Source organism: Salmo salar, chromosome ssa02 (assembly GCF_905237065.1).
Source record: "Salmo salar chromosome ssa02, Ssal_v3.1, whole genome shotgun sequence".
Lineage (NCBI taxonomy): Eukaryota > Metazoa > Chordata > Actinopteri > Salmoniformes > Salmonidae > Salmo > Salmo salar.
In genome coordinates, this window is record NC_059443.1 from 2,055,629 (window position 1) to 2,073,901 (window position 18,273).

The following is an 18,273-nucleotide window of genomic DNA, read 5'->3' on the forward strand; positions in this document are numbered from 1 at the left end:
CAGTTCAATATAGTCAGTATACAGTTCAGTACAGTCAGTATTCAGTATACAGTTCAATATAGTCAGTATACAGTTCAGTATAGTCAGTATTCAGTTCAGTATAGTCAGTATTCAGTATACAGTTCAGTATAGTCAGTATTCAGTGTACAGTTCAGTATAGTCAGTATACAGTTCAGTATAGTCAGTATTCAGTATACAGTTCAATATAGTCAGTATACAGTTCAGTATAGTCAGTATTCAGTATACAGTTCAGTATAGTCAGTATACAGTTCAGTATAGTCAGTATACAGTTCAGTATAGTCAGTATACAGTTCAGTATAGTCAGTATTCAGTGTACAGTTCGGTATAGTCAGTATACAGTTCAGTATAGTCAGTATTCAGTATACAGTTCAATATAGTCAGTATTCACTATACAGTTCAGTATAGTCAGTATTCAGTATACAGTTCAGTATAGTCAGTATACAGTTCAGTATAGTCAGTATTCAGTATACAGTTCAATATAGTCAGTATTCACTATACAGTTCAGTATAGTCAGTATTCAGTATACAGTTCAGTATAGTCAGTATACAGTTCAGTATAGTCAGTATACAGTTCAATATAGTCAGTATTCACTATACAGTTCAGTATAGTCAGTATTCAGTATACATTTCGGTATAGTCTGTATTCAGTTTAGTATAGTCAGTATTCAGTATACAGTTTAGTATAGTCAGTATTCAGTATACAGTTTAGTATAGTCAGTATTCACTATGCAGTTCAGTATAGTCAGTATTCACTATGCAGTTCAGTATAGTCAGTATTCAGTATACAGTTCAGTATAGTCAGTATACAGTTCAGTATAGTCAGTATACAGTTCAGTATAGTCAGTATACAGTTCAGTATAGTCAGTATTCAGTGTACAGTTCGGTATAGTCAGTATACAGTTCAGTATAGTCAGTATTCAGTATACAGTTCAATATAGTCAGTATTCACTATACAGTTCAGTATAGTCAGTATTCAGTATACAGTTCAGTATAGTCAGTATACAGTTCAGTATAGTCAGTATTCAGTATACAGTTCAATATAGTCAGTATTCACTATACAGTTCAGTATAGTCAGTATTCAGTATACAGTTCAGTATAGTCAGTATACAGTTCAGTATAGTCAGTATACAGTTCAATATAGTCAGTATTCACTATACAGTTCAGTATAGTCAGTATTCAGTATACATTTCGGTATAGTCTGTATTCAGTTTAGTATAGTCAGTATTCAGTATACAGTTTAGTATAGTCAGTATTCAGTATACAGTTTAGTATAGTCAGTATTCACTATGCAGTTCAGTATAGTCAGTATTCACTATGCAGTTCAGTATAGTCAGTATACAGTTCAGTATTCAGTATACATTTCGGTATAGTCAGTATTCAGTTTAGTATAGTCAGTATCAGTGCAGTTCAGTATAGTCAGTATTCAGTATACAGTTCAGTATAGTCAGTATTCAGTATACAGTTCGGTATAGTCAGTATTCAGTTCAGTATAGTCAGTATTCAGTTCAGTATAGTCAGTATTCACTATACAGTTCAGTATAGTCAGTATTCAGTTTAGTATAGTCAGTATTCAGTATACAATTCAGTATAGTCAGTATTCACTATACAGTTCAGTATAGTCAGTATACAGTATACAGTTCGGTATAGTCAGTATTCAGTTCAGTATAGTCAGTATACAGTTCAGTATAGTCCGTGTTCAGTATACAGTTCGGTATAGTCAGTATTCACTGTATAGTCAGTTTACAGTTCAGCATAGTCAGTATTCAGTATACAGTTCGGTATAGTCAGTATTCAGTATACATTTCGGTATAGTCAGTATACATTTCGGTATAGTCAGTATACAGTTCGCTATAGTCAGTATTCACTGTATAGTCAGTATACAGTTCAGTATAGTCAGTATTCACTGTATAGTCAGTATACAGTTCAGTATAGTCAGTATTCAGTATACAGCTCGGTATAGTCAGTATTCAGTATACATTTCGGTATAGTCAGTATACAGTTCGGTATAGTCAGTATTCACTGTATAGTCAGTATACAGTTCAGTATAGTCAGTATTCACTGTATAGTCAGTATACAGTTCAGTATAGTCAGTATTCAGTATACAGTTCGGTATAGTCAGTATTCAGTATACAGTTCGGTATAGTCAGTATTCAGTATACAGTTTGGTATAATCAGTATTCAGTATACAGTTCGGTATAGTCAGTATTCAGTTTAGTATAGTCAGAATTCAGTATACAATTCAGTATAGTCAGTATTCACTATACAGTTCAGTATAGTCAGTATACAGTATACAGTTCGGTATAGTCAGTATTCAGTATAGAGTTCGGTATAGTCAGTATTCAGTATACAGTTTGGTATAATCAGTATTCAGTATACAGTTCGGTATAGTCAGTATTCAGTTCAGTATAGTCAGTATTCAGTATACAGTTGTCACGTTCTCTATCTTCAAATTCCCTGTCATATATGAGCCGGTAATTCCACATCTTTATTTGAAGAAAACCGAACCAAAACAATAAACAGGTAAACAGCAAGAAACGTAACGCAGCTGTGGCGTACACACACGGAAATAATAATAACCCACAAACACAGGTGGGGAAAAGGCTGCCTAAGTATGATTCCTAGGAACCATACTCGGCCCAAAACAAAGAAATCCAACATAGACATACAACACATAGAATGCCCACCCCATGTCACACCCTGACCTAACCAAACAGAGAAAAACGACTCTCTCAGGTCAGGGCGTGACAACAGTTTAGTATAGTCAGTATTCAGTTTAGTATAGTCAGTATTCAGTTTAGTATAGTCAGTATACAGTTCAGTATAGTCAGTATTCACAACACAGTTCATTAGCCGTGTCTGAATACTGGCTTAGGAAAACCACCAAAAACCCTGAAATCTCCATCCCTAACTGTAACATTTTCCGCCAAGATAGAACTGCCAAAGGGGACGGTGTTGCAATCTACTGCAGAGATAGCCTGTAGAGTTCCATCTTACTATCCAGGTCTGTACCCAAACAATTCGAGCTTCTACTTCTAAAAATGCACCTTTCCAGAAACAAGTCTCTCACTGTTGCCGCTTGCTATATACCACCCTCTGCCCCAGCTGTGCCCTCGACACCATATGTGAATTGATTGCCCCCCATATATCTTCTGAGCTCGTGCTACTAGGTGACCTAAACTGGGACATGTTTAACACCCCGGCCATCCTACAATCTAAGTTTGATGCCCTCAATCTCACACAAATTATCAATGCACCTACCAGGTACAACCCCAAATCTGTAAACACGGGCACCCTCATAGATATCATCCTAACTAACTCGCCCTCCAAATACACCTCTGCTGTTTTCAATCAAGATCTCAGCGATCACTGCCTCATTGCCTGCATCCGTAATGGGTCTGCGATCAAACGACCACCCCTCATCACTGTCAAACGCTCCCTCAAACACTTCTGCGAGCAGGCCTTTCTAATCGACCTGGCCGGGGTATCCTGGAATGACATTGACCTCATCCCGTCAGTAGAGGATGCCTGGTTATTCTTTAAAAGTGCCTTCCTCACCATCTTAAATAAGCATGCCCCATTCAAAAAATGTAGAACTAGGAATAGATATAGTCCTTGGTTCACTCCAGACCTGTCTTCCCTTGACCTGCACAAAAACATCCTGTGGCGTTCTGCATTAGCATGGAATAGCCCCCGTGATATGCAACTTTTCAGGGAAGTTAGGAACAAATATACACAGGCAGTTAGGAAAGCTAAGGCTAGCTTTTTCAAACAGAAATTTGCATCCTGTAGTACAAACTCCAAAAAGTTCTGGGACACTGTAAAGTCCATGGAGAATAAGAGCACCTCCTTCCAGCTGCCCACTGCTCAGAGGCTAGGAAACACTGTTACCACCGATAAATCCACTATAATTGAGAATTTCAATAAGCAATTCTCTACGGCTGGCCATGCTTTCCACCTGGCTACCCCTACCCGCTCCACAGCAACCCGCCAAAGCCCCCACCATTTCTCCTTCACCCAAATCCAGATAGCTGATGTTCTGAAAGAGCTGCAAAATCTGGACCCCTACAAATCAGCCGGGCTAGGCAGTCTGGACCCTCTCTTTCTAAAATTATCTGCCGAAATTGTTGCAACCCCTATTACTAGCCTGTTCAACCTCTCTTTCGTGTCGTCTGAGATTCCAAAAGATTGGAAAGCAGCTGCTGTCATCCCCCTCTTCAAAGGAGGGGACACTCTTGACGCAAACTGCTACAGACCTATATCTATCCTACCCTGTCTTTCTAAGGTCTTCGAAAGCCAAGTTAACAAACAGATTACCGACCATTTCGAATCCCACCGTACCTTCTCCACTATGCAATCTGGTTTCAGAGCTGGTCATGGGTGCACCTCAGCCACGCTCAAGGTCCTAAACGACATCATAACCGCCATCGATAAGAGACATTACTATGCAGCCTTATTCATCGACCTGGCCAAGGCTTTCGACTCTGTCAATCACCACATTCTTATTGGCAGACTCGACAGCCTTGGTTTCTCAAATGATTGCCTCGCCTGGTATACTAACTACTTCTCTGATAGAGTTCAGTGTGTCAAATCAGAGGGCCTGTTGTCCGGACCTCTGGCAGTCTCTATGGGGGCTCCACAGGGTTCAATTCTCGGGCCGACTCTCTTCTCTGTATACATCAATGATACATCTTGCTACTGGTGATTCTCAGATCCACCTCTACGCAGACGACACCATTCTGTATACTTCTGGCCCCTCTTTGGACACTGTGTTAACTAACCTCCAGACGAGCTTCAATGCCATACAACTCTCCTTCCGTGGCCTCCAACTGCTCTTAAATGCAAGTAAAATTAAATGCATGCCATTCAATCGATCACTGCTCGCACCTGCCCGCCCGTCCAGCATCACTACTCTGGACGGTTCTGACTTAGAATACGTGGACAACTACAAATACCTAGTTATCTGGTTAGACTGTAAACTCTCCTTCCAGACTCACATTAAGCATCTCCAATCCAAAATTAAATCTAGAATTGCAACAAAGCATCCTTCACTCATGCTGCCAAACATACCCTCGTAAAACTGACCATCCTACCGATCCTAGACTTCGGCGAGGTCATCTATAAAATGGCCTCCAACACTCTACTCAACAAATTGGATGCAGTCTATCACAGTGCCATCCATTTTGTCACCAAAGCCCCATACACTACCCACCACTGCGACCTGTACGCTCTCGTTGGTTGGCCCTCGCTTCATACTCTTCGCCAAACCCACTGGCTACAAACCCACTTATCTACAAGTCTCTGCTAGGTAAAGCCCCGCCTTATCTCAGCTCACTGGTCACCATAGCAGCACCCACTCGTAGCACGCGCTCCAGCAGGTATATCTCACTGGTCACCCCCAAAGCCAATTCCTCCGTTTAGTATAGTCAGTATACAGTATTCAGTTTAGTCAGTATTCAGTATACAGTTCGGTATAGTCAGTATACAGTTCGGTATAGTCAGTATACCGTTCAGTGTACAGTTCAGAAACTGAGGATAGATGGCAGCGTTTGTGCAAAACTGAAAGCACGAACCACGGCATTTAACCATGCCAAGGTGACTGGGAATATTGTCGAATACAAACAATGTAGTTATTACCTCCGTAAGGCAATCAAACAGGCAAAAGGTCAGTACAGAGACAAAGTGGAGTCGCAATTCAACTGCTCAGACACGAGATGTATGTGGCAGGGTCTACAGACAACACGGCCTACAAAGGGAAAACCAGCCATGTCGTGGACACTAACGTCTTGCTTCCGGACAAGCTAAACACATTCTTCCCCCGCTTTGACTATAACACAGTGCCACCGACGCAGCCCGCTACCAAGGACTGTGGGCTCACCTTCTCCATGGCCGACGTGAGAAAGACATTTAAACGTGTTAACCCTCACAAGGCTGCCGGCCCAGACGGCATCCCTAGCCGCGTCCTCAGAGCATGTGCAGACCAGCTGGCTGGTGTGTTTACAGACATATTCAATTAATCCCTATCCCAGTCTGCTGTCCCCACATGCTTCAAGATGGCCACCATTGTTCCTGTACCTAAGAAGGCAAAGATAACTGAACTAAATGACTATCGCCCCGCAGCACTCACTTCTGTCACCATGAAGTGCTTTGAGAGACTAGTCAAGGATCATATCACCTCCACCCTTACCTGACACCCTAGACACACTTCAGTTTGCTTACCGCCCCAATAGATCTGTGCGTGCTCAGCCCCCTCCTGTACTCCCTGTTCACACACGACTGCGTGGCCACACACGCCTCCAACTCAATCATCAAATTTGTAGACAACACTACAGTGGTAGTCTTGATTACCAACAATGACGAGATGGCCTACAGGGAGGAGGTGAGGGCTCTGGGAGAGTGGTGTCAGGAAAATAACCTCTAACCTTTGCTGATCTTTGCCGGAATGCGCAGGACTCCCACCCAAATGTTCATTTTGTTCGATAAACTCCATATTTATGTCCAAATACCTCTGTTTTGTTCACGCGTTCAGATCACTATTCCAAAGGCATAATGTGCGAGCGCAAAACCCGAGACGAAAAGTCAAAAAGTTCCATTACCATTCGTAGAAACATGTCAAACGATGTTTACAATCAATCCTTAGGGTCTTTTTAACATAAATCTTCGATAATATTCAAAGCAGACAATAGCGTATTCATTACAGAGGAAAAAGAAGGAACGGTGCGCCTGCATGACTGCGCAGTAAATAACTCATTGGCCTCATGCTTGAGTCAGCTCTTATTCTCACCCCAGTAACAATAGAAGCATGAAACAAGGTTCTAAATACTGTTGACATCTAGTGGAAGCCTTAGGAAGTGCAAAATGACCCCACAGACACTAGTTTGGATAGGCAATCACTTCCTGGTTGGATTTTTTCTCAGGTTTTTGCCTGCCATATGAGTTCTGTTATACTCACAGACATCATTCAAACAGTTTTAGAAACTTCAGAGTGTTTTCTATCCAAATCTACTAATAATATGCATATCCTACCTTCTGGTCCCGAGTAGCAGGCAGTTTAATTTGGGCACGTCATTCATCTGAATTTCCGAATACTGCCCCCGTCACTAAAAAGTTAAATATGTGTATGGACCAATAACATCTGTTAAATATGTGTATGGACCAATAACATTTGATTTGATTTAAAGTACACTACTGGTTTAGATTTTGTTTACTCATTTCTTTGTCGAGACAATTGATGGCGATCTCATTTTGGTGTTTGCAAGAGCTGGTGACGTTTTCCTGATACCATATCTATGGATGTGTCTTCCCACAAACTAATTGTCTATATTTTTTGTGTCACTGCATGAGAAGAGGGATTTGTGGTTCTGATATTTGAGGAAATGTACCGTATTTGCAGGAGTTTTAGTCATGTGTGACTTCTATGTGTGTTCCTGTCTCCCTCTGCAGGCAGGGAAGGTTCGTAAGCACGTCTCAGAGCAGGAGAAGACAGAGGAAGGTCTGGGACCCAACATTAAGAGTATCGTCACCATGTTGATGCTGATGCTGCTCATGATGTTCGCTGTCCACTGCACCTGGGTTACTAGTAACGCCTACTCCAGCCCTAGTGTTGTACTGGCCTCTTATAACAACGATGGGTAAGACCACACACACTGATCACTCTCTTCAGTTGATTAGTTTCCTCTGGAACTGTCGTTTCCTAATGTTTCTCTCTCTCTCTTGCTCTCTCTCTCTCTCGCTGTTTCTCTCTCTCTCTCGCTCTCTCTCTCTCTCGCTGTTTCTCTCTCGCTGTTTCTCTCTCTCTCTCTCTCTCTCTCTCTCTCTCTCTCTCTCACTGTTTCTCTCTCTCTTGCTGTTTCTGTCTCTCTTACTGTGTCTCTCTCTCTTGCTGTGTCTCTCTCTCTCGCTCTCTCTCTCTCTCGCTGTTTCTCTCTCGCTGTTTCTCTCTCTGTCTTGCTGTCTCTCTCTCTCTCTCTCTCTCTCACCAAACCACAGAAGATAAGAAGCTTTATGGGATCGCTAGGAACTTGTAAACAATGACCCATTCCTTAAATGAGTTCTCTCTCTGTGTTTCTCTCCGCTCTTCTCTACCCAGGTCGAGGAATATTCTAGATGATTTCCGCGAGGCCTACTATTGGCTAAGGCAGAACACAGAGGAGCAGGCCAGAGTGATGTCGTGGTGGGACTATGGTTACCAGATAGCAGGGATGGCCAACCGGACCACGCTGGTGGACAACAACACCTGGAACAACAGTCATATAGCACTGGTAAAGACTCCTACCCTATTGTGATGGTGGAGTATGGAGGGAGCTGTTGTCACTTCTCAAGGGGATATGTTCTGTGGTGGACTGGGATGTTGTGTCTTCCATAGACTCCTGGTATGTCTGCTCCCAGACACAAGGACAGTGTGTTCTGGAACTGTTGTTTAAACAATATGATCAGTATTTATCACCTCTCACTATATAAAAGGGGACATGGAAACATTTATTCTTTGAGTTGTTCCCTGTGAAATCACAGAGAGAGAGATCTCCCCTGCAGCTGCTTGGATCCATCTCCCATCAATTATTGGATCTTGATCACACAGTCAATGAATGAATCAAACTTTATTTTAAAATGCATTTCGTATTAGTCTCACAATCGATCAATCAATCAAAACAGTAAATGTATTAATTCATCTAAAATGTAATCAATTTCATGTCGGTCTTAAATCTCAACATAGTTTGAAGGAGGCAAGCAAAAGAAGAATGTGTCTCTGGCGCCACCATGTGGACATGTGCTATTCATCCTTTCTCTTTCTCTTCCTCTCTCTCTCTGTCACTCTCGCTCTCTCTCTCCCCCTCCTCTCTGTCTCTCTCTCCCTCCCCCTCCTCTCTCTCTCTCTCTCTCCCTCCCCCTCCTCTCTCTCTCTCTCTCTCTCCCTCCCCCTCCTCTCTCTCTTTCTCTCTGTCTCTCTCTCTCTGTGTGTTCAGGTGGGCAAGGCCATGTCGTCCAATGAGAGTGCAGCGTATGAGATCATGAGGGCTTTGGATGTGGACTACGTGCTTATTATTTTTGGAGGCGTGATTGGCTACTCTGGTGACGACATCAACAAGTTCCTGTGGATGGTGCGGATCGCAGAGGGAGAGCATCCCAAAGAGATCAGGGTGAGGAGGACTTTAGTGTAATGGTGGGGTGATGCTTCCACTGTTAGCTACAGAGGGAGAGCATCCCAAAGAGATCAGGGTGAGGAGAACTTTAGTGTAGTGGTGGGGTGATGCTTCCACTGTTAGCTACAGAGGGAGAGCATCCCAAAGAGATCAGGGTGAGAGACGGCAGCCTTTAACCCATCATGTTTTAAAAAAACACAAGTATTGGTGAGCTGTAACACCCACTGTGAGCTATAGAAGGATCGCAGGGTGAGGTGAGGTAAACTGAGCTATGGAAGGATCGCAGTGTGAGGTGAGGTAAACTGAGCTATGGAAGGATTGCAGGGTGAGGTAAACTGAGCTATGGAAGGATTGCAGGGTGAGGTAAACAGAGCTATGGAAGGATTGCAGGGTGAGGTAAACTGAGCTATGGAAGGATCGCAGGGTGAGGTAAACTGAGCTATGGAAGGATTGCAGGGTGAGGTAAACTGAGCTATGGAAGGATTGCAGGGTGAGGTAAACTGAGCTATGGAAGGATTGCAGGGTGAGGTAAACTGAGCTATGGAAGGATTGCAGGGTGAGGTAAACTGAGCTATGGAAGGATTGCAGGGTGAGGTAAACTGAGCTATGGAAGGATTGCAGGGTGAGGTAAACTGAGCTATGGAAGGATTGCAGGGTGAGGTAAACTGAGCTATAGAAGAATTGCAGGGTGAGGTGAGGTAAACTGAGCTATGGAAGAATTGCAGGGTGAGGTGAGGTAAACTGAGCTATGGAAGGATTGCAGGGTGAGGTAAACTGAGCTATGGAAGGATTGCAGGGTGAGGTAAACTGAGCTATGGAAGGATTGCAGGGTGAGGTAAACTGAGCTATGGAAGGATCGCAGGGTGAGGTGAGGTAAACTGAGCTATGGAAGGATTGCAGGGTGAGGTACACTGAGCTATGGAAGGATTGCAGGGTGAGGTGAGGTAAACTGAGCTATGGAAGGATCGCAGGGTGAGGTGAGGTAAACTGAGCTATGGAAGGATCGCAGGGTGAGGTGAGGTAAACTGAGCTATAGAAGGATTGCAGGGCAGGGTGAGGTAAACTGACCTATTGAAAGATCACAGGGTGAGATACACTGTGAGCTATATAAGGATCGCAGGGTGAAGTGAGGTAAACTGAGCTATGGAAGGATCGCAGGGTGAGGTGAGGTAAACTGAGCTATGGAAGGATCGCAGGGTGAGGTGAGGTCAACTGAGCTATGGAAGGATCACAGGGTGAGGTAAACTGAGCTATGGAAGGATCGCAGTGTGAGGTGAGGTAAACTGAGCTATGGAAGGATCGCAGTGTGAGGTGAGGTAAACTGAGCTATGGAAGGATCGCAGGGTGAGGTGAGGTCAACTGAGCTATGGAAGGATCACAGGGTGAGGTAAACTGAGCTATGGAAGGATCGCAGGGTGAGGTGAGGTAAACTGAGCTCGATAAGGATCGCAGGGTGAGGTAAACTGAGCTATGGAAGGATCGCAGGGTGAGGTGAACTGAGCTCTATAAGGATCGCTGGATGAGGTCAACTGAGCTATATAAGGATCGCAGGGTGAAGTGAGGTAAACTGACCTATTGAAGGATCACAGGGTGAGGTAAACTGACCTATTGAAGGATCGCAGGGTGAGGTAAACTGAGCTCTAGAAGGATCACAGGGTGAGGTAAACTGACCTATTGAAGGATCACAGGGTGAGGTAAACTGAGTTTTAAGAGGATCACAGGGTGAGGTAAACTGAGCTCTAGAAGGATCACAGGGTGAGGTAAACTGATCTCTAGAAGGATCACAGGGCAGGGTGAGGTAAACTGAGCTCTAGAAGGATTGCAGGGCAGGGTGAGGTGAGGTAAACTGAGCTCGAGAAGGATCACAGGGTGAGGTAAACTGACCTATTGAAGGATCACAGGGTGAGGTAAACTGAGTTTTAAGAGGATCACAGGGTGAGGTAAACTGAGCTCTAGAAGGATCACAGGGTGAGGTAAACTGATCTCTAGAAGGATCACAGGGCAGGGTGAGGTAAACTGAGCTCTAGAAGGATTGCAGGGCAGGGTGAGGTGAGGTAAACTGAGCTCGAGAAGGACTGCAGGGCAGGGTGAGGTAAACTGAGCTCTAGAAGGATCGCAGGGCAGGGTGAGGTAAACTGAGCTCTAGAAGGATCACAGGGCAGGGTGAGATAAACTGAGCTATAGAAGGATCACAGGGCAGGGTGAGGAAACTGAGCTCTAGAAGGATCGGTGGGGAGGGTGAGGTGAGGTTATACCAAATACTTGGAAAGTTGTCCACTTACATATGATGTGAAGTCAAAGAATATGATTCAAATGATATGGTTGTCTTCTTGTCAATAGCTTTGTCCTGATGTAGTGCATAAAGACTATGTTAAATACCAACAAATACATTGGTTAAAAACAGCATGAGTCTAAAGCGTTTCTGTACTCAGGATGAGAGGACTAAACTGTCTGTCTGTTCCCTCCTCAGGATGAGAGGACTAAACTGTCTGTCTGTCTGTTCCCTCCTCCGGATGAGAGGACTAAACTGTCTGTCTCTCCCCTCCTCAGGATGAGAGGACTAAACTGTCTGTCTGTTCCCTCCTCAGGATGAGAGGACTAAACTGTCTGTCTGTCTCTCCCCTCCTCAGGATGAGAGGACTAAACTGTCTGTCTGTTCCCTCCTCAGGATGAGAGGACTAAACTGTCTGTCTGTTCCCTCCTCAGGATGAGGGGACTAAACTGTCTGTCTGTTCCCTCCTCAGGATGAGAGGACTAAACTGTCTGTTCCCTCCTCAGGATGAGAGGACTAAACTGTCTGTCTGTTCCCTCCTCAGGATGAGAGGACTAAACTGTCTGTCTGTTCCCTCCTCCGGATGAGAGGACTAAACTGTCTGTCTGTTCCCTCCTCAGGATGAGAGGACTAAACTGTCTGTCTGTTGTTCCCTCCTCAGGATGAGAGGACTAAACTGTCTGTCTGTTCCCTCCTCAGGATGAGAGGACTAAACTGTCTGTCTGTTGTTCCCTCCTCAGGATGAGAGGACTAAACTGTCTGTCTGTCTCTCCCCTCCTCAGGATGAGAGTACTAAACTGTCTGTCTGTCTCTCCCCTCCTCAGGATGAGAGGACTAAACTGTCTGTCTGTTCCCTCCTCAGGATGAGAGGACTAAACTGTCTGTCTGTCTGTTCCCTCCTCAGGATGAGAGGACTAAACTGTCTGTCTGTCTGTTCCCTCCTCAGGATGAGAGGACTAAACTGTCTGTCTGTTCCCTCCTCAGGATGAGAGGACTAAACTGTCTGTCTGTCTGTTCCCTCCTCAGGATGAGAGGACTAAACTGTCTGTCTGTCTGTTCCCTCCTCAGGATGAGAGGACTAAACTGTCTGTCTGTCTGCTCCCTCCTCAGGATGAGAGGACTAAACTGTCTGTCTGTTCCCTCCTCAGGATGAGAGGACTAAACTGTCTGTCTGTCTGTTCCCTCCTCAGGATGAGAGGACTAAACTGTCTGTCTGTTCCCTCCTCAGGATGAGAGGACTAAACTGTCTGTCTGTTCCCTCCTCAGGATGAGAGGACTAAACTGTCTGTCACTCCCCTCCTCAGGATGAGAGTACTAAACTGTCTGTCTGTCTGTCCCCTCCTCATGATGAGAGGACTAAACTGTCTGTCTGTTCCCTCCTCAGGATAAGAGGACTAAACTGTCTGTCTGTCTGTTCCCTCCTCAGGATGAGAGGACTAAACTGTCTGTCTGTTCCCTCCTCAGGATGAGAGTACTAAACTGTCTGTCTGTTCCCTCATCAGGATGAGAGGACTAAACTGTCTGTCTGTTCCCTCCTCAGGAGAGTGACTACTTCACCCCCCAGGGAGAGTTTAGGGTGGACAAAGCGGGGTCTCCCATCCTGCTCAACTGTCTGATGTATAAGATGTCATACTACCGCTTCGGAGAGATGCAGGTTAGAGATGTTCAACTCTGTGTGCACTTACAGACCGCCCCTAACTGGAGACCTCTGCCTGTAACTTGGACTGTGAACTAATGCATCCATGTACTGTCACTTCACAGGGATGTCAAGCCCTGACACAGCTCCTCTAGTTTACTTCACAGGGATGTCAAGCCCTGACACAGCTCCTCTAGTTTACTTCACAGGGATGTCAAGCCCTGACACAGCTCCTCTAGTTTACCTCACAGGGATGTCAAGCCCTTACAAAGCTCCTCTAGTTTACTTCACAGGGATGTCAAGCCCTGACACAGCTCCTCTAGTTTACTTCACAGGGATGTCAAGCCCTGACACAGCTCCTCTAGTTTACTTCACAGGGATGTCAAGCCCTGACAATGCTCCTCTAGTTTACTTCACAGGGATGTCAAGCCCTGACACAGCTCCTCTAGTTTACTTCACAGGGATGTCAAGCCCTGACACTTGTCCTCTAGTTTACTTCACAGGGATGTCAAGCCCTGACAAAGCTCCTCTAGTTTACTTCACAGGGATGTCAAGCCCTGACAAAGCTCCTCTAGTTTACTTCACAGGGATGTCAAGCCCTGACACAGCTCCTCTAGTTTACTTCACAGGGATGTCAAGCCCTGACACTTGTCCTCTAGTTTACTTCACAGGGATGTCAAGCCCTGACACCTCTCCTCTAGTTTACTTCACAGGGATGTCAAGCCCTGACAAAGCTCCTCTAGTTTACTTCACAGTGATGTCAAGCCCTGACACAGCTCCTCTAGTTTACTTCACAGGGATGTCAAGCCCTGACACAGCTCCTCTAGTTTACTTCACAGGGATGTCAAGCCCTGACACTTGTCCTCTAGTTTACTTCACAGGGATGTCAAGCCCTGACACAGCTCCTCTAGTTTACTTCACAGAGATGTCAAGCCCTGACACAGCTCCTCTAGTTTACTTCACAGGGATGACAAGCCCTGACACAGCTCTTCTAGTTTACTTCACAGGGATGTCAAGCCCTGACACTTGTCCTCTAGTTTACTTCACAGGGATGTCAAGCCCTGACACTTGTCCTCTAGTTTACTTCACAGGGATGTCAAGCCCTGACACAGCTCCTCTAGTTCACTTCACAGGGATGTCAAGCCCTGACACAGCTCCTCTAGTTTACTTCACAGGGATGTCAAGCCCTGACACAGCTCCTCTAGTTTACTTCACAGGGATGTCAAGCCCTGACACAGCTCCTCTAGTTTACTTCACAGGGATGTCAAGCCCTGACACAGCTCCTCTAGTTTACTTCACAGGGATGTCAAGCCCTGACACTTGTCCTCTAGTTTACTTCACAGGGATGTCAAGCCCTGACACAGCTCCTCTAGTTTACTTCACAGAGATGTCAAGCCCTGACACAGCTCCTCTAGTTTACTTCACAGGGATGACAAGCCCTGACACAGCTCTTCTAGTTTACTTCACAGGGATGTCAAGCCCTGACACTTGTCCTCTAGTTTACTTCACAGGGATGTCAAGCCCTGACACTTGTCCTCTAGTTTACTTCACAGGGATGTCAAGCCCTGACACAGCTCCTCTAGTTCACTTCACAGGGATGTCAAGCCCTGACACAGCTCCTCTAGTTTACTTCACAGGGATGTCAAGCCCTGACACAGCTCCTCTAGTTTACTTCACAGGGATGTCAAGCCCTGACACAGCTCCTCTAGTTTACTTCACAGGGATGTCAAGCCCTGACACAGCTCCTCTAGTTTACTTCACAGGGATGTCAAGCCCTGACACTTGTCCTCTAGTTTACTTCACAGGGATGTCAAGCCCTGACACTTGTCCTCTAGTTTACTTCACAGGGATGACAAGCCCTGACACAGCTCCTCTAGTTTACTTCACAGGGATGTCAAGCCCTGACACAGCTCCTCTAGTTTACTTCACAGGGATGTCAAGCCCTGACACAGCTCCTCTAGTTTACTTCACAGGGATGTCAAGCCCTGACACAGCTCCTCTAGTTTACTTCACAGTGATGTCAAGCCCTGACACTTGTCCTCTAGTTTACTGTCAAACACTGACTCCACCTGTCCGTCTCTCCTCTCCCCAGTTGGACTTCCGGACGCCGCCGGGTTTCGACCGGACGCGTAACGCTGAGATCGGTAACAAGGACATCGAGCTGAAACACCTGGAAGAGGCGTTCACCTCAGAACACTGGCTGGTCCGGATCTATAAGGTCAAGAAGGAGGAGAACAGGGACCCCCTGGAGCACAGCCCCCGCAGCAGCAGCAGCAGACAGAAGTACACTTCTAAAAAGGTACAGGAACATCCAGACTTCTCTCTTCTCAATTGGAGAGCGCTGGTGAATGATTCTGCTGTCCCTGTCCTGAATCTATTACCCCCTCCCTTCATCCTTGTCCCTGTCCTGAATCTATTACCCCTCCCTTCATCCTTGTCCCTGTCCAGAATCTATTACCCCTCCCTTCATCCTTGTCCCTGTCCTGAATCTATTACCCCTCCCTTCATCCTTGTCCCTGTCCTGAATCTATTACCCCTCCCTTCATCCTTGTCCCTGTCCTGAATCTATTACCCCTCCCTTCATCCTTGTCCCTGTCCTGAATCTATTACCCCTCCCTTCATCCTTGTCCCTGTCCTGAATCTATTACCCCTCCCTTCATCCTTGTCCCTGTCCTGAATCTATTACCCCTCCCTTCATCCTTGTCCCTGTCCTGAATCTATTACCCCTCCCTTCATCCTTGTCCCTGTCCTGAATCTATTACCCCTCCCTTCATCCTTGTCCCTGTCCTGAATCTATTACCCCTCCCTTCATCCTTGTCCCTGTCCTGAATCTATTACCCCTCCCTTCATCCTTGTCCCTGTCCTGAATCTATTACCCCTCCCTTCATCCTTGTCCCTGTTCTGAATCTATTACCCATCCCTTCATCCTTGTCCCTGTCCTGAATCTATTACCCCTCCCTTCATCCTTGTCCCTGTCCTGAATCTATTACCCCTCCCTTCATCCTTGTCCCTGTCCTGAATCTATTATCCCTCCCTTCATCCTTGTCCCTGTCCTGAATCTATTACCCCCTCCCTTCATCCTTGTCCCTGTCCTGAATCTATTACCCCTCCCTTCATCCTTGTCCCTGTCCTGAATCTATTACCCCTCCCTTCATCCTTGTCCCTGTCCTGAATCTATTACCCCTCCCTTCATCCTTGTCCCTGTCCTGAATCTATTACCCCTCCCTTCATCCTTGTCCCTGTTCTGAATCTATTACCCCTCCCTTCATCCTTGTCCCTGTCCAGAATCTATTACCCCTCCCTTCATCCTTGTCCCTGTCCTGAATCTATTACCCCTCCCTTCATCCTTGGCCCTGTCCTGAATCTATTACCCCTCCCTTCATCCTTGTCCCTGTCCTGAATCTATTACCCCTCCCTTCATCCTTGTCCCTGTCCTGAATCTATTACCCCTCCCTTCATCCTTGTCCCTGTCCAGAATCTATTACCCCTCCTTTCATCCTTGTCCCTGTCCTGAATCTATTACCCCTCCCTTCATCCTTGTCCCTGTCCTGAATCTATTACCCCTCCCTTCATCCTTGTCCCTGTCCAGAATCTATTACCCCTCCCTTCATCCTTGTCCCTGTCCTGAATCTATTACCCCTCCCTTCATCCTTGTCCCTGTCCTGAATCTATTACCCATCCCTTCATCCTTGTCCCTGTCCTGAATCTATTACCCCTCCCTTCATCCTTGTCCCTGTCCTGAATCTATTACCCCTCCCTTCATCCTTGTCCCTGTCCAGAATCTATTACCCCTCCCTTCATCCTTGTCCCTGTCCTGAATCTATTACCCCTCCCTTCATCCTTGTCCCTGTCCTGAATCTATTACCCATCCCTTCATCCTTGGCCCTGTCCTGAATCTATTACCCCTCCCTTCATCCTTGTCCCTGTCCTGAATCTATTACCCATCCCTTCATCCTTGGCCCTGTCCTGAATCACCTATCCTAACCTCTTCATCCTTGCACCCTAGATCATGTTTATCCATCTAAAAGAATGTGACATTAATAATAAATTAGGCTAAAATTCCATCTAACCAATCAGAGTGCTAGATGCCTAGGGTTAACTTATCAGAGCGCTAGATGCCTAGGGTTAACTTATCAGAGCGCTAGATGCCTAGGGTTAACTTATCAGAGTGCTAGATGCCTAGGGTTAACTTATCAGAGTGCTAAATGTCTAGGGTTAACTTATCAGAGCGCTAGATGCCTAGGGTTAACTTATCAGAGTGCTAAATGTCTAGGGTTAACTTATCAGAGTGCTAAACGTCTAGGGTTAACTTATCAGAGTGCTAAATGTCTAGGGTTAACTTATCAGAGTGCTAAATGTCTAGGGTTAACCTATCAGAGTGCTAAATGTCTAGGGTTAACCTATCAGAGTGCTAAATGTCTAGGGTTAACCTATCAGAGTGCTAAATGTCTAGGGTTAACTTATCAGAGTGCTAAATGTCTAGGGTTAACCTATCAGAGTGCTAAATGTCTAGGGTTAACCTATCAGAGTGCTAAATGTCTAGGGTTAACCTATCAGAGTGCTAAATGTCTAGGGTTAACCTATCAGAGTGCTAAATGTCTAGGGTTAACCTATCAGAGTGCTAAATGTCTAGGGTTAACCTATCAGAGTGCTAAATGTCTATGGTTAGAGGGCTATAGGTTTTCTGGACTGATCTACTGTGTCATCTAAATGTTATTATGATTTCATTTCTTCAGACAGCGAAGAGGAAGCGTGGTCATGTGAAGAACAAACTTGCCCTCAAGAAAGGCAAGAAACTGAACAACAAAAAATCAGTTTAACCATAAAAAACGACCTCAAAGGCGCCACGAGAGAGAGAGAGAGAGAGAGAGAGAGAGAGAGAGAGAGAGAGAGAGAGAGAGAGAGAGGTGTACAAATCATTCAAAACGCAAACAAGCAAGTAATCCACCAATCAAGCAGAAGAATAACGAACACCAACCAACCAACCAACGGTCTGGAGAGACCTGTTACCTGGACGACCAGGTCTATGATGATCATCGTGGTTACTGGAGGTTCTATGATAACCCTTCTGTTGACCTCTGTTGGGGGTGTCGTCTACTTCCGATGACCTCCCTCTGTCGGTTCGCTTTTAACCTGAAGAACTGAACTTTGACCTATTGACCTTTCGACGACCTTAGAATTGTTTTTATTTTATTTTTTTGTACTTGA

General features: G+C 45.3%; 1 protein-coding gene across 2 annotated transcripts in view; it reads left to right on the top strand.

The window, feature by feature from the left end:
• LOC123727364 (dolichyl-diphosphooligosaccharide--protein glycosyltransferase subunit STT3B) overlaps positions 1-18,004 on the top strand; it is an 86,725-nt gene extending 68,721 nt beyond the window's left edge. For both annotated transcript variants that reach the window (XM_045696427.1, XM_045696429.1), the window contains 6 exons: positions 7,461-7,648; positions 8,107-8,278; positions 8,981-9,154; positions 12,970-13,083; positions 15,158-15,364; positions 17,802-18,004. In XM_045696427.1, coding sequence (XP_045552383.1) covers positions 7,461-7,648; positions 8,107-8,278; positions 8,981-9,154; positions 12,970-13,083; positions 15,158-15,364; positions 17,802-17,885 — 939 coding nt within the window. In that variant the 3' untranslated portion in view covers positions 17,886-18,004. The remainder of the gene's footprint in view (positions 1-7,460; positions 7,649-8,106; positions 8,279-8,980; positions 9,155-12,969; positions 13,084-15,157; positions 15,365-17,801) is intronic.
• Positions 18,005-18,273: the final 269 nt, after the last annotated feature.